The sequence below is a fragment of the Mytilus trossulus genome, chromosome 7 (genome assembly GCF_036588685.1).
Source record: "Mytilus trossulus isolate FHL-02 chromosome 7, PNRI_Mtr1.1.1.hap1, whole genome shotgun sequence".
NCBI classification, from domain to species: Eukaryota; Metazoa; Mollusca; class Bivalvia; order Mytilida; family Mytilidae; genus Mytilus; species Mytilus trossulus.
Window position 1 is genome coordinate 44176227 of NC_086379.1, and position 17232 is coordinate 44193458.

Genomic DNA, 17232 nt, shown 5'->3' on the forward strand with positions numbered 1-17232 from the left:
ATGGTTGTTGTTTGTTGCTTTTTTATGCCCCACTTACGATAGAAGAGGGTATTATGTTTTCTGGTCTGTGCATCTCTGTTTGTCTGTCAGTTCTTCCGTCTGTCCTGCTTCAGGTTAAGGTTTTTGGTTAAGGTAGTTTTTGATGAAATTCAAGTCCAATCAACATGAAACTTAGTACACATGTTCCCTGTGATATGATCTTTCTAATTTTAATGCCAAATTAGAGGTTTTATCACAATTTCAAGGTCCACTGGACATAGAAAATTAAAGTGCGAGTGGGGCATCCATGTACTGGGGACACATTTTTGTTGGTATATAAATTAGGCTGTGTGTTTTCTGGATTGTATTGTTTTACATTTGTCATTTTCTGGCCTTTTAATGACAACTATGCAGTATGGGCTTTGCTCATTGTTAAAGGCCATACAGTAACCTATAATTATTAATTTATGTGTGATTTGGTCTGTTGTGAAGGGTTATCTTCTCATTGGCGATCACACCCCATCTTCTTTTTTTGTCAAAACACATAAAAGTTGAGTCAGGTCCATAGATTTCCCTGAAAAAACAAACAAAAGAAAAATGTAAAAAGAAACAGTAATCTTTTACTTTATTCAACATGAAATAGCTTTAAAAACTACTCTCCACTCATCGTCATTTCAGTTGCTTTATCACTTCTTTAAAGTTCATCACTTAGATATTATCTGTGTGAAGATGGATTATTGAGAATGAAATTGTTATTCTATATCATTCTCTGCTGATGCTTTAAGGTTTCCCTTTTGTCAACTTTAAGTACAAGTAAAAGAGTATCTGGATCAAAGTTAACAGATATAACTGATAAGTTTTCTATATTAATCCTTTACAAAATGACGAGCAGTATTTCAAAAACTTGGATCTTTATAATGTTAATGTATGAGTCATGTAAGTGTTGGAGTTTTGAATTTACTCCGTGGATCAGCAACTGAGAATGGGAAAGAACAAACTGAGATCTATTTTTAGAACAAAATGACACATCACATTTGTAGCATTGATTTGAAGAACACACTGCAGGTATCTGAAATTAGTTTCAACTTCCATAGATTTACAAAAGATACATTGTTTTTTTGTCAGACGTGTGAATGTGTGGCAAAAATGTTCTTAACTTTGAAGTCCGCATTTCCCTGAAGAAGTAGATTGAATATGTAAGATCGATGTCTGAAAAAGAAAAGAAAAATTACTTTTGAAGAAATTTGAATGTTTCCACTACATACTTTCAACAAGAAAATTTATAAATTGTACATGCAATCTCAAAAACTACAATTTTTTTTCAGATGCTCTACCTTGAATCACAATCAATAATAATTTTATTTTGGATGTAACACGTCTTCTGATTGGCTTAGGTTATTTTGTTATGAGCCCAAAGACATAATTTAGTCATGTGACTGTGACGTCATCAACGTTTTTTCATGTTTTTCTACGACTTAAAATGGAATTTAGAATTAAATTATAAGAAATGACTGTAATATTTTTTCTTTCTATTCAATATAACATAAAAAATGTGGTGCACACTGTTAAACAAGAGTGCACACGCTGAAATGTCTCTCCTCCTTTACTAATCAATGATATTATGTTGAAAGACCTAAATATAAAGCTTAACTACAACTGTCACATAAACTCAACATTAACCAAGAAAACGAATCTTTGATCAATGAACCATGAAAATGAGGTCAAGGTCAGATAAACCATGCCAGGCAAACATGTACAGCTAACAATTCTTCAATACAAAAAATATAGATGACCTAATGCATAAAGTAAAAAAATAGACCAAAACACAAACACTTAGCAATGGACTGTGAAAATGAGGTCAAGGTCAAATAATACCTGTGTAACAGACATATAGATCATAAAATATTTTCATACACCAAATATAGTTGACCTAATGCATATAGTATTAGAAAAATAGACCAAAACTCAAAAACTTAACTTTGACTACTAAACCCTGAAAATGAGGTCAAGGTCAGATGACACCTGTCAGTAAGACATGTACACCATACAATCATTCCATACACCAAATATAGTAGACCTATTGCATATAGTATAAGAAAAACAGACCAAAACACAAAAACTTAACTATAACCACTGAACCATGAAAATGAGGTCAAGGTCAGATGACACCTGCCAGTTGGACATGCACACCTTACAGTCCTTCCATACACCGAATATACTAGACCTATTGCTTATAGTATCTCAAATATGGACTTGACCACCAAAACTTAACCTTGTTCACTGATCCATGAAATGAGGTCAAGGTCAAGTGAAAACTGTCTGACAGGCATGAGGACCTTGCAAGGTACGCACATATCAAATATAGTTATCCAATTACTTATAATAAGAGAGAATTTAACATTACAAAAAATTTTAACTTTTTTTTCAAGTAGTCACTGAACCATGAAAATGAGGTCAAGGACATTGGACATATGACTGACAGAAAGTTCGTAACATGAGGCATCTATATACAAAGTATGAAGCATCCAGGTCTTCTATCTTCTAAAATATAAAGCTTTTAAGAAGTTAGCTAACGCCGCCGCCGTAGCCGCCGTAGCCGCCCCCACCGGATCACTGTCCCTATGTTGAGCTTTCTGCAACAAAAGTTGCAGGCTCGACCAAAATCTGCTACGCATGTTATTCAGTGTGCAACAAATTTTTAATGTTATTTCTTTATAGAAGGAAAAATATTACAGTCATTCCTTAATGAAAATGTATTTGACTTGTACTTAATAGATATAGGAAGATGTGGTGTGAGTACCAATGAGACAACTCTCCATCCAAATAACAATTTAAAAATTAAACCATTATAGGTTAAAGTACGGCCTTCAACACGGAGCCTTGGCTCACACCGAACAACAAGCTATAAAGGGCCCCAAATTTACTAGTGTTAAGCATATATAGTGGAACAATTGTTTGATGAACTCAACATCATCATTTTCTGATAAAAAGAATGGTTCAAATCCTTTGAAATTTTTACCTTTTTGTCAAAGGGTCAAAGTAAATACTTTATCAAAATTTTATGAAAATTCAACGAGCCAAATTAATTTTAGTGGAGATGTTGGGTACCACCTTAAAGAGTAAAAACATGCAGTTTAAAGATTGTGTGATAAACTCATCAGCATTATTTTACCTGAATGCACAGTTTAACAACTACGATGAACTGGGATCTATAACTTTAAATAAAATTGAGGTTAAAATGGGGAATATGTCAAAGAAAAGTCATCCAAATCAAAGAACAGAAAAACAGCCAAAAGCTACCAATGGGTCTAGCAAATGTAGAGTGTGATTATTCACCTTTTAATGTTAACATGTTTAAAAACACACAATTTTACAATTGTTTGATGTACTCCATGTTGAAATGTAAGAGCATGTTTAACTAACCTAATTTACTTGCTTGTCTCCAATCTTCCATGTCTGTTAACATGGTCAAAGATTCTTATTCTTCATCATCAAAATCATCATCTGTTCCAGCATCTAGACATCTAAGATATAACGTAAATAAATACTTATTGGCTTATAAGAGGGGAGTTGGAGGGGTCCTGATCCCGAAATCCAGAGCTTAAAACCATGAAATCCTGAGGTACCGAATTTTAAAAATGTTAAATCCTGACATTGAAAAAAAACCATCCAAGATCCAGAAAAGGTAAATCCTGAAATCCTGAGCTTAAAAACACCTGATCCTGACATCCCGAAAAAGGTCCTGTACACCCTTATAATAAGAAGCTATTTCCAGGTTAGAATCTTACAATGCTTGCATACTTTGGAATCATTTATTTTTGTAGGTACAAAAAAAACAATGTATCACTTTTTTATGAATTTAGAAAAATCTTGTATTTTTCGTTGATATTTGTTTTCATTGTTTGCCAATCCAAAGCATACAAGCCTGTGGAACATTTGTTAATTTTTTAAAATTTAAATTTGAAGTATATTTGTACCCATGAAACCCATGAACATTGATATCCAACAAATAATAATGAATCAACTGTATAAGAATATTAAAGAAGACTTTCTTGACAGAAGCAATTTTTTCTTCTTCAGTATTTTTCTTTTATAAATGTAATTTTATCAGATGCAGAGAATCACAACTAAATCAAAAAATCTATTTCAAATATAAATAATACATGCACACATTAATTTCTGAATTTACAGTAACTCCAAATAGGTATCTTCCTTTCCTCTCCAATATGTTAATGTTGTTTGGTTTTTTTCTTTCACCTCACTCCAATATAACTAGCATCCAAGCATTTCTCCTCTCCTTTGAAGAATTTTTCATACTCAACATTTTAGCAATTTCAAGTTTATTGCCATGCTTAGTTGATAGTTGTCGGACTATGCTTTATGGGCTTTGCTCATTGTTAAATGCTGTACAGCGACCTATAGCTGTTAATATTGATTCATTAAGTCTCTTGTGGAGTGTTGTCTGAATGGCAGTCATATCCGATGGTGACATATTCTTTTCTATTTAAGGATTAATTGCTTCTTTTTGTAATTTTGTTCGGATGTAAAAGTGTTGACCGAAGTACATTTTGTATGAAGTGTGGAAGCACTTCATTCTTAAAATTGGTGCACGGTAAATGCTTTTACAACCCTATGAATTGCAAAAAGAAGCATTCAATACTTATACATTGTAGTTACATTTTCTAGCTAGGATCATGGAAACATGATTTTTAACACGGTTTTTCTTTAATTTACATGTGCACTTTATTGTCTGACCTTGTGTTCTCATGAATAATATATTTCATTGTGTAATGATTAAAGAATAACATGTGATGTGCAGTTAGCCAATCAGAATAACATATTATAATGAAATATACGTCTAGTATAATTATATTGACATATTTGATAAAAGTTTACCTCAATAAACAAAGTTTTGTTTCTTCAACTAACTTTTCCCAGTTCTGAAACCAAGTCTGCATATGTATGTTTTTCCTTTTTCAAATTCCTGGAATTCTCCTATAGTAGATTGTTTATCATTATCCTGAATAATTTCAGTGGTAGCATGAACATCTTTGAGAATTCAACCTTGTATAACGCTTTAAAAGATCCATTCCTCTGTTAAACACTTGTCTGAAAAAAGATGAAAGGGATAGTCAATTTATTTTGAGCATTTCCAATAAAGTGTGTGGTTCTAGTTTTGACATTTTTGTGAAAGGGTCCAAGTAAATATTTGTCAAAATTTTATAAAATTTAAACAAACCGAAGTAATTTTAGTCAAGGTGTTAGGTACCACCTTCAGCGGCCAAACACAAAATTGAAATCACTGTCTATCATATGTGACGCTGTTCATGTGAAACAAATCTATTAAAACTAGAATTTGCATGTGTCAAATAATGTTACGATTTTTAAAGGTGAATAATCACACCTGATGACAAGTTAATATTTTCAAAGGCTCTGGCATCTGTTGTACATGTTTATCTGTGTCTATTGAAGTTTCTTCTTTTATTTGAACCACTAAAAATAGACACAAAAACATATGAAACTTGTAAAGGAAAATAAGTCATGAGAGCACAAATATTTTATTTGTTCATCAGTAGGTTTCCTCAGTTTTTATTTTGTAGTTTTGCTGTTCATTGGCAGATCCAGGGGGGTGTCCCGGGGTTGAAACCCCCCCCCCCTTTTTTTTGGCTGATCAATGCATTTGAATGGGGACATATAGTTGGAACACCCCCACCCACCCCCTTTAGGCCTGGGTTGGGAACCCCCCTTTTTAAAATGGCTGGATCCAGCCCTGCTGTCTATGGATATGTAACTTCTTAAACTGAAACTAAGCATAACCTGCAGCCTGTTACCTTTTCATCTTGATTTTTATCAAATGCTTTGATACTCTTAAGCCCATTTTTGAAAAAATTCCAGTGCTTAAAAATAGGTTTATAACCATTTATGTATTGTTATAAAACAAATAAACAATTGCTTTTTTTCATTTGAGTTGCTGTTCATGAATTTTCAAGTGACAAATAATGTTCCATTTATAAAAGCTGGATCTTCTAACCTGGTGACAAGTTTATATCTACACACTCTGGCATCTGTTTTACATTTTCATCTATGTCCATTGGAGTTTCTTCTTTTTCTTGAATAACTAAAAAAATAGACACAAATACACTTATGACTTTTCTGTTTACATAAATAAGTCATTAAAGCACAAATATTAAATTTCCTCTGTTTTTTCATTTCGTTGCTCTTTCTGTCCTATTGATGAAGAAATCACAATTTCTTTTGTTGATAATTACTAAAATCTACGGCCTTATGGACAGATTCCAAAAGATTTCCTTTTTTTACTTTCTATTCAGGTCGAAATAAAGGAATTGAAGCTCTTTGTTAGAGGAGGCCATAAATGTTTACTGTAATGTTTACTGAAGCAGAGACATTTAAATACATGTCTCCTATAACTGTAGTAACAAAAAAATGTAAAAGTTAATAGAAACAAATAAATAAATGAAAATTTTCTGCTCAAATATGAAGTATTTTATTTTAAAAACATCATTTGCATAACTTTTCAATTTATCTATTACAAATTAAGCAGAACAATTAGATATCAAGTCGACAACAAGGTTATTTATCAAGTTGGATGTTGAAAATGCATAATCTCCGATTTTTCTAAAAAAAATAACCACGGACAGAGAACATATCAATCTATTAGTTCAGTAATTTTTGTGTCTGCCCTTCTATTATATTACTCAAGAAAAGTTTCCAAAAAAGGGGTAATAATTGAATTGTATCAAAAAAGGAAAATCAAGTGAACCTTTTTATGTAAGGGCGTGTTTGAGTTGAAAATTCCGTCTTGAAAACATATTAAGCAAGAGTATTTAATACACCATCTCGCTTCAGATTCTATCATTTTTATATATTAAAGCTTCAAGTTGACTTAATAAAAATTCCCTGTACTAAGAGATGAAATATATGGGGTCAAGTGAAATACCTTTCTAATGAATTACAAAAACAGAGTAGGTGTGTTTGAATAGCTAATTTTTTTACTAAAAGTAGTTGATGGCAGTCTTTTAGGTCGGATGGTAAAAAAGCATATCTTCGAAAAAGCATAATTTTTGGTGTGTGATAATTAGGGTTTATAGTCTTCAACCACTGAAAATTTTAGTCTGCCCTTCCACAAAATATCTAATTACAATTTTTTTCAAATGTTAATAAACTTTAGTAAATTCCACCTGACAACCGATCAGACAATAGTTTTAATGCAGACAAGAGCATTAACTTATGCTGGTTGATACAATTTTTTGTATATTTGTCTTTTAAAATACAACTGACATATAAAGATCGTAATGGTGCTTTGTGGATAAATTTATTGATTTTCAAGAGCTAACTTGGCAGAGTGTCATCCCTACAATGGCTTCCATTTCTACGATTGTAAAAATGAACTGGCATAAAAATGGGGAGATATTTAACAAAGTAGAATCCTAACTGTATTATTTTGAACTCTTGTTTTGTTTTTTATACTGTGGTTTAGACTATAGTGTCATGCATGAACTACATAAAAAATAGGAAGGAAATCTTCAATGTGTAGATAATAGATGGCCATAGCAAGAGTTTTCATTCAACATCTTCTATGAATTTAATAGCACTTTAATAGAGAGACCAGTCATTAATATATATTATAGTGGAAAAGATGCAATTCCACTGTTTATTTCTAATAAGTCATATTTACATAAAAAAATTAAGCATAGATAACTTTTATTTATCTAATACTTGATTAATTTCATTAGATATGTTGAAAATATTACCTCATAATAACAATGTTTTATTTCTGCATGTATATATGAGGGGGGGGGGGGCAAGGGGTTTAACTGTTATGCTGTTATAAAGTTTAATTCTTTGTTATCTATTATTCTGAAAATATATTTGCTGTTAGCTGTTATTGTCTTATTCTTTGTTAGCTGTTATTGGGCTTTTTGGTTTTTTTTTGTTATCTGTTATTTGTGATTATGTATTTGCTGTTAACTGTTATTGGAAATTGGAATGTTAGCATTTTTTTGACTGCAAATTTTCGGTAGAAATTGAAGATCATTGGACATTGGGGTCTACCACTACTAATATGTTGGTCCTGTATTCAGAGATTGATTGCATTAACATATACCAGGAACATATCCCCCAGCATATACCCATCACAGAAGTGAGGTCCAGGACAATTCCAGTATATCTTATGATTATCCTTTGTAATAAAATCCATTTTTTTTGGGAACATGTATTTAAAATTATCTCATTCTTTTGTATGAGGATAATGTTCCTTGTTTCCCGTACCAACATATTAAATCAGAAAAATTCTTAATATGACAAAAAGGAAAATATATGGCCATGCAGGAATATCTGACAAGAATCTCAATAAAGGACTAGCTCCTTAGCTTACAACCAGTTAACCTTTTATATAATATGATACATTGACTCAGCTCTGTGATTCTTTTCAAAGCAGAACCAAACACATTGTACAATGAAAGTTCCAACCATGTACTGGGTTTCGAAGCTGCACATAGCTCATTACAAACAAAGATTTATTTCTTCTTCAGGCCATTGTTCCCCTACTAAACTATGTATTCTCATTACTAGAACACTTGGTGCAATCAAAAGTCTGATAAAAAAAATAGTTTAAATTGAGCCTTTGAAGATAGTGGAATAAATTACTGTTGGAGTGTTTAAATTGGTATGAGGTACTTAATAAATACCATGCTTATAGTGGGTCTTTTTGATTTTTCTGCCCTATATATATACCACTTTGCCTCATAGTCTTTTAAGAAAAAATCACACACCTCATTTAATTAAACTCTGAAATGTAAAATCTAAAATTTATAAAAATTGAAAGGGAGCTCATGTAAATAGATATAAACAATTCACCAAAATTCTTGCAAATTTGTGAAAGGATTTTTGAGATATTATCAGAAAACTGAAGAAAAAAAATTATTGAAAAAAACCCATTACTCAGAAACTTAAAATAGGAAATTTATAAAAAAAAAAAAAAAAAAAAAAAAAAACTAAGGGGAGCACACGTCAATAGATATAAACAATTTCCCAAAGTTTTATGCAAATTGGTTGAAGAGTGTTGGAGCTACTTTTCGACATGTTGACGACAGAAAGACAACAGTATTCCATAATACGTCCTGTAAACAAGCGTATACAAATATATTGAGTATTAAACACATTCTTGATACATAATTTAAAAAAACATGTTCATAGAAAATGGAATTCATAACAAAGGAATATATATACCCTTAATAAAAAAATACTGGATTTGTCAAGTATCCGACTTTTTTAATATTTCATTTACTGTTATCTGTTTTTGTCCATTTTAATTCCTTGTTATTTGTTATAAGCCAAATCAATTTGCTGTTTTGCTGTTATTGGGACCCCCCTTGCCCCCCCCCCCCCCTCATATATGGTTTATTTTTTTATTAGATTACATTCCATTTTATATTGTGTCTTAATTTTGTACTTAAAAAATATTTTTATGAATACATATCATTTTCAGCACTAGAATTTCAAAATAGGCAAACATAGGCAGTCAGGGGTGCTACTTAAACAAGTGATTTCAGAATCACTTCTTTAAGTGATTTTGGCTGTGAAATATTTTTTTAAAATTCTATAAATAGACACAGAATTTTTAAAATCACTGTAACAAGTAATTTGAGAAGATCACTTAAATAAGTGTTTATAACTTTTTCTTGATATTTTTCTTACAAGCTTGATTTTTTTATTGGTAAAAAGACAAGAATTTCATTGAAAAAACATCTATGTACATCTAGAAATTTTCTTTTGCTTGATTAGCCTGTCAGTTTTTACAATTTATTTAAAATATGCATTTGCTGGAATAATTTGTAGATCAGGACATAACATTGAAGTATATCATTCTAACTCTAATGAAAAACAATCAGGTTACCTAATAGTGTTGACCTTTGTCTGATAGTCAGAGCAGTTAATGAATATTTGATTACAGAACAATTCCCAAGGGTACTTTTATTGCGAAGCCTATGATAGTTTTCCATAGATTCACCTGCAAGTTACCTGGCGATTTAAACTTTTGTAAGTTCTATTGTCCCATCTAACAAATACAACAGGTATTGGTTCTCTGTGTAGTTTATTTGATGGGACCTTATAATTTCTTCCAAGAGAAATATATCACTCATTGATTAATTTACCTGACCAAAAATTTGAACTGTCAATGATGAAAAAATATTTATACACATACTAAGTAAGGACCCACAAAACTGCATGTGGTGTTGTATTTATTCAATACCAATAACTCGTTTTTAATGTGTTCAACATTAATACTGATTCAAAAATTAAAAGTTGATTTCTGATCAAACATTCAATATCTTTGTGTGTTTTAAAATTTTGAATATTATTATTTTTAAATTAAGGTCTTCATAAACATAAGTCTATAAATGAACAACAACAAAAACATGCAAATTCATTGGAAAATACTGAAATATGTGTCTGAAATAAACTTTTTATTATTAAACCAGATTTTATATTGAACAGATTGAAAATATATTAATGATATATTGAATAAATACAATATTGCATACAGTTTATGTGAGTTTATAGAAGTATTTCAATAAAAAAAGAAGATATTTTTTTGGTCAGGTAAATTAATCAATGAGTGATATATTTCTCTTGCATGAAATTTAAAGGTCCCAGTGAATAAACTACACAGAGAACAATACCTGTTGTATTTGTTAGATGGGACAATAGAACTCACAAAAGTTTAAATCGACAGGTAACTTGCAGGTGAATCTATGGAAAACTATCATAGGCTCTGCAATAAAAGCTTTCGCGCACTAACTTATTGCTCAAGCAACTTACTGCTCAAGCGCACTGGTGAAGTTTATATATATATAAATATCCATAGAAAAAGGGATAATTGATCTAATGTAGGAAAAATATAGAAAAGTTTGTGAAAATATTGAAAATCAATGAAATTAGCATTTGAGATCAAAGGAAACACCAAAATCACCTAAATAGGTGATAACTGAATTTATCAAATCACTGAAATAGGTGATAATGAAATCACTTGTTTAAGTAGCACCCCTGACTGATAGGGGGAGTAACTCTATCTGACTATTATTATGAAAAAATTATGGTTTTTTATTGTTACATTATTTAAAAGTGGTGGTTGTCGTTTGGTTATGTGTTACATATTTGTTTTTTCGTTCTTTTTTTTACATAAATAAGGCTGTTAGTTTTCTCGCTTGAATTGTTTTACATTGTCTTATCGGGGCCTTTTATAGCTGACTATATGCAGTGTCGGCTTTGCTCATTGTTGAAGGCTGTACAGTGACCTATAATAGTTAATGTTTGTGTCATTTTGGTCTTTTGTGGATAGTTGTCTCATTGGCAATCATACCACATCTTCTTTTTTATACTAATCATAATTTTGTGTGAAATTACAGAACATTTTCAACAGTACTTTAAACTTTTAATACACAAACAGTGACAACCAATAGGAGCTTCTTTCAAGTCCAAATTAATTGTGGAATTATATATTTCAATCTTTTTAAAATTGTGCATGATCACAATTTAAAACTGGAAGCAAAAACTGTCAATAAAAAAATGTTAGTCTTATTGTTAATAAAGAGAGGGGAAAACTCATTAAAGAGACAGGATATCATAACATATTTCTTTATACAGAATAAAAATTAATTAAAACTAGAAGTTCTTAATATTAGTCTGTCACTCGGGAGAGCATGATTCATCTTACAAAATCATCTTTGTCTCCATCAGGACTTGAACCTGGGACCTATGCCTTACAAGGAAGTGTGTTAACCAACTTAATTCCTTAGCTCAACCTCTACAGCTGACTAATTGTCTACCTAATGCTCAAAGGGAAGTAATCACGTCACACAACATTGGAGACTTGATTATAAGTCATGACAACAATCTTTCTTTTTTGACTTTTCGTTGATCATATATATTGCTGATAATTTTTCTGTTAACCATTTCTCTCTATCTTTGTTAATTAGCTTTTTGTTCAAACACAAAAGATCTAGGATATAGAACAAGTCTTGATAGCATTATTTGTAATCAATATTAACATCAGTACTGTAACTTATATCCCATTTGTCAAATATTCATTTACAAGTTCAAATAATAAATGCACACAAAAACTTCTGAAGAAACAGTATTTTTATTTCTTACCAACCATGCAAGGACCAAATGGGTAGAGTCAAGGTCATTTTTTAAAAAAACTTGGTTTTTTTGTTTTTTTTATTATTTTTGGTTATCTCAACGAGATGATTTTCTTGCTTGAACCAGTATGTCAAAAGTGAACAAAGCAATGGATTTGAGATAACCAATGATGACCTGTTTATCACTTCTTTAGCTATGAGGACACCTGCGCATTTAGATTCTGATTCAAGTGATAATTTTACATATCACTCTACTGAGCTAAGAAAAGAAATTATCAGTCAGTAATAAGTTCAAAGGAAAAATTCGTAAAATAGCAAATATTGTTTTTCTTACCATGAATATCCTGCATAGATTGCTTCTGTTTGTTATCTGACAGCTGAGTGCTTGTTTTATTACCATATAAAATCAGCTTATTGTTCACTACTTTCACATCATTTAACTGTGGTTTCTTTACCATACTGCTGCTTTGTTTTGAAGATTCTTTTAGAACAACAGTACTACTTTTTCCTTTTTCTTGGTAACCTTTGCCAAATGAATATTTTTTCACAGGTAACGTACTGTCAGTGTTTGTAATGACGTCTGAATGGCAGATATCTGGAACTGATTGGCAAATATCATTATCCGATTGGCAAATATTATCATCTGATGGGCAAGATTCTGTTCCAGTCGAATTAAATCCTGAACAGTTATTTAACGGTTCTGCAGAGTCTTTATTTTTCCTTTGAATATTTTCCAATTTCACTGAAAACACATTCTTCTTTAATCTTGCTTTGTACTAACAAATGTTCCCCATTAAATGAACAAGGTTCAGTATGTGATATGGACTTCCCATTATTATCATTATATAACTGGCAATAATCAGTGCCCTCAACATTCTCAATTACAACCTCTGGCCGACATGTTTCAGCCTGGAGATATTCTTTCTCCAGTAGTTCAACTTTAACTTCAGTATTGTGAGATTCAGAATGTTCTTTTTCTATAATGTTTGTTAAAGCTTTCACACAATAATCTCCAACAGAAATAAGATGAGCTGAAACCACTTTTTTTAATTGTTTTTGAGTAGACATCACTGTTTTTAATTGTTTTTGAGTAGACACCACTGTTTCTAATTGTTTTTGAGTAGAAACCACTGTTTGCATCTGATTTTGTGCAGACACAGAGACATTTTCAGCATCTACTAGACTAGAAGTACAATGAATAGAATTGTCACTTAATTCTTCTCCAGACTTTTTAAAACATTTTTCTAATGCCTCTTTCCTTCTTTTATTCCTTGTATGGAGTATTTCACTCAACTTCCAATCATGCTCTATAATCTTTCGTTTTAGTCTTTTAATTTTACTATCATCACTTGCAAAACAGTGTGCACCAATATCATCTGATAGGTTTTCTTCAGCTGCAGTAATATTTCCAGTGATTTTCTGTTTTGAAGATGGATTTTTACATTTTGTCTGACCTGGGGTTGAAATAACAGTAGGAATACTGGAAGTTGAATTATGAGAAGTAATGATAGGATATGGCGCAAAGTTTGATGCAGTGTTCAAAGATTTATTTCTCAAATTTGAAATTGGTCCATCTCTTTTGTTCTGTGCTGTAGCTACATTAGGGAATATTGCCAATGGAAATGGAGAAGATGAAGATGCTGTGCTTTCTTTCCGTGTTGCTACTGTGCTTTTTATCCATGTTGATTCTGTGATCTCAGACCTTGTTGGTGTTGTGCTCTCAGAACTTGTTGATGCTTTGCTCTCTGACCTTGTTGATAATGTGCTGTCAGACCTTGTTGATTCTGTGCTTTCTGACCTTGTTGATTCTGTGCTTTCTATCCTTATTGATTCTGAGCTATCTGTTCTTGTTGATGCTGTGCTTTCAGATTTTATTGATGGTGTGCTCTCAGATCTTGTTGATGTTATGCTCGTACACTTTGTTGATGCTGAGTTCTCAAACCTTGTTGATGCTGGGCTCTCAGACGTTTTTGATGCTGAGCTCTCAGAGCTAGTTGATGATGTATCCTGAACTAATTCTACTGATACTGGTGTAACAATTGGTACTTTGTCCCAAGACATAGTAGGTTTTGTAATATAACTATTTTTAGAGGCTTTGAGGCCTGAACTTGTGTAATTAGTATGAGGATACACTGTATATATAACTGGATCTGATTTCTTGACTTTGGCACATGGTTTTACTGTAGATATTTTATGTGACTTCTTGATTTTCTTGGAAATAGTTGGATGATTCCCTTTTGGACCCTGCACTCTGGCACGATATTGCACTGTAGATATTCTGGCAAAGTTTGATGCTGTGTTAAAAGATTTAGTTCTCCTATTTGAAATGTGTCCATCTCTTCTGTTCTGTGCTGCAGCTAAATTAGGGAATAATGCCAATGGAAATGGAGAAGATGTAGATGCTGTGCTTTCTATCCTTGTTGATTCTGTGCTCTCAGATCTTGTTGATGCTGTGCTTTCAGACTTTATTGATGATGTGCTCTCAAATCTTGTTGATGCAACTGTTTCAGACTTTATTGATGATGTGCTCTCAGATCTTGTTGATGTTATGCTTTCAGAACTCCTTGTAGGTACTGAGCTCTCAGATCTTGTTGATACTGAGCTCTCAGAGCTAGTTGATGATGTATCCTGAACTAATTTTTCTGATACTGGTGTAATAATTGGTACTGTGTTCCAAGACATAATAGGTTTTGTAGAATAACAATTTCTAGAGACTCTGAAGGCTGCATTAGTGTATTTGGAAGGAGGATACACTGTACATATAATTGGATCTGATTTCTGGACTTTGGCACAAGATTCCACTGTAGATATTTTAGGAACTTTCTTGGTTTTGATAGCAGTAATTTGATATTTTGCTTTTGAACACAATTTCTGCACTCTAGCATGAGATAGCACTGTATATATTCTTTCAATCTTCTCTGTTTTACTAGGAGATTTTACTGTACATATTTTTCGAGCTGTATTCTGATCTTTAGATGGAAATAGAATATATTGAGTTGAGTTTTGAGCATCAAGTTCAGTTGGGTTTTGGGCATCAGATTGAGTTGAATTTTGAGCATCAGATTGAGTTGAGTTTTGAGCATCAGATTGAGTTGAATTTTGAGCATCAGAATGAGTTAAACTCTGTGTTTCAGTGGATAAACTAGCTGTAGATACTTTTGAAGCTGAGTTTTGTGATATTGTGTGAGGATACACTGTACAGATACTACAGATACTTGCAACTGATGCCTGAATTAAAGGTGAATGCCTTTTGCGTACACTTGGAGCTAAATTTAGAAGTTTGGTAGATGGCCCCATTGTAGGTAATACTGGTACTGTAAATTTTCGTTTTCTTTTTTTTTCTGGAGTTGGAGTCCAGGTAAAAGGATGAGGAGGTGGAGTCCGGGTTAAAGAATATGGAGTAAAATCTGATGCACTAGTCTTGGACTTCTTTAATATTTCAACTGTATGCTGAGTTTTATTTTGTGCTGACTGTACACTTTTTTGTGCTTTTTCATGAGTTAGACGTGATGAAACTGTTCCAAAATTTGTTTTCTGAATCAGAAAATTCTGTGACTCCTGTAGATGTGTCTGTTTATTGGCTGCATCATTGGTTGTGGTAGGTGTTGTAACAGTAGGGAAACACAAGACATTATTATCCTGGCCTTGAGGTCCTTTATCTAGTGTTACTGCAGCTCTGTTATTCTGAGCTATATTGGATGAAGATAGTGTCACATTCGCTGTCATGTTCTGATCTTTAGTAATAAAAGGAAGTAGTGATTTGTTTGCTGCTGAGTACTGATATGTTGAAGAAGTTGAACTTTGACCTTTTCCACTGGAAACTCGTTAAAACATCTTGATGCTAAGGTTTGAAATGATGTTGATGCAGTTTTCTGAGCAATTTGAGATGAAACTATTGCAGATCCTAATGCTGTGTTTGTATGTTTGGTTGCTGCTTCATTCTTAATTAATGAGCAGCTACGGATAACAGCATCTGTTTCGGAAACTTTGATAACTTTTTCTAAATTAAGAAATTCTGATTCCCTCTGTTAGATACTGATTCAAAATTCAGCACTTTCTTTAAATACTGTGATTTATATTTGTGAATTTCCTCGTTTCACAACTTTTAGAAGCAGGTGAAAGTGACACTTTTGACGTTAATACTCCAGATTTTATGAGCCAGTCTCTTTGCAACATCAAGACTGTAATTTTCTTTGAACTTTGGACTTAACCTGCAAAACATAAAACATATATAACTAAAAAAGGGTTTACACAAGTAAAGACATGTTATATTTAACCCTGCCACATTATTTATGTATGTGCCTGTCCCAAGTCAGGAGCCTGTAATTTGGTGGTTGTCGTTTGTTTATGTGTTACATATTTGATTTCTGTTAATTTTTTTGAATAAATAAGGCTGATAGTTTTCTTGTTTGAATTGTTTTACATTGTCTCATCGGGGCCTTTTATAGCTGATTATGCAGTATGGGCTTTGCTCATTGTTGAAGGCCTTACAGTGACCTAGCTATAGTTGTTAATGTCTTGTTTCATTTTGGTCTTTTGTGGATAGTTGTCTCATTGGCAATCATATCACATCTTCTTTTTAATATGGTAGTTTAATATATATTTTGCAGTAGTCAGACCTTTTTTAGCTAACTGTTTATGTTTTTTTTTCTCCTTGTTGAAGGCTGAATGGTGACCTTTTATGTCTTTCATCTATATCATTTGAACTCTAGAAGATGGTTGTCTCATTGGGAATTGTACCAAATCCCCTTTGTTTAATATCAAAATGTCTTGGAACTTTTTTGAAAGAACCACTTTAGAGAAAAGAAAATACTTTGAGATTGTTGATCCCTTTTAATATATATATATCCCTACAAAAAGAGGGGCAAAAGATACCAGAGAGACAGTCAAACTCAAAGATTGAAAATAAACTGACAACACCATGGCTAATAATGAAAAAGACAAACAGACAAATATTAGTACACAAGACACAACATAGAAAACTAAAGACTAAGCAACATGAACCCCACCAAAAACTGAGGGTGATCTCAGGTGCTCCAGAAGGATAAGCAGATCCTGCTCCAAAAAACAAAAAAATCTGTGTCCCCCT

At 32.2% G+C, this 17232-nt stretch overlaps 1 protein-coding gene across 1 annotated transcript; it reads right to left on the reverse strand.

Moving 5' to 3' along the window:
• Nucleotides 1-929: 929 nt before the first annotated feature.
• On the reverse strand, nucleotides 930-16922 carry LOC134725133 (serine-rich adhesin for platelets-like). Its single transcript, XM_063588686.1, has 5 exons — nucleotides 12478-16922; nucleotides 6011-6097; nucleotides 4876-5088; nucleotides 3403-3495; nucleotides 930-1188 (listed from the first exon to the last, which is right to left on the reverse strand). The coding sequence occupies exon 1, from the start codon at nucleotides 15867-15869 to the stop codon at nucleotides 12855-12857; it is 3015 nt and encodes a 1004-aa protein (XP_063444756.1). The 5' UTR covers nucleotides 15870-16922; the 3' UTR covers nucleotides 930-1188; nucleotides 3403-3495; nucleotides 4876-5088; nucleotides 6011-6097; nucleotides 12478-12854.
• Nucleotides 16923-17232: the final 310 nt, after the last annotated feature.

What these genes read in the sequence shown, in the direction of transcription:
- LOC134725133 (XM_063588686.1), bottom strand. Translation starts at nt 15,869, where the DNA reads ATGACAGCGAATGTGACACTATCTTCATCCAATATAGCTCAGAATAAC.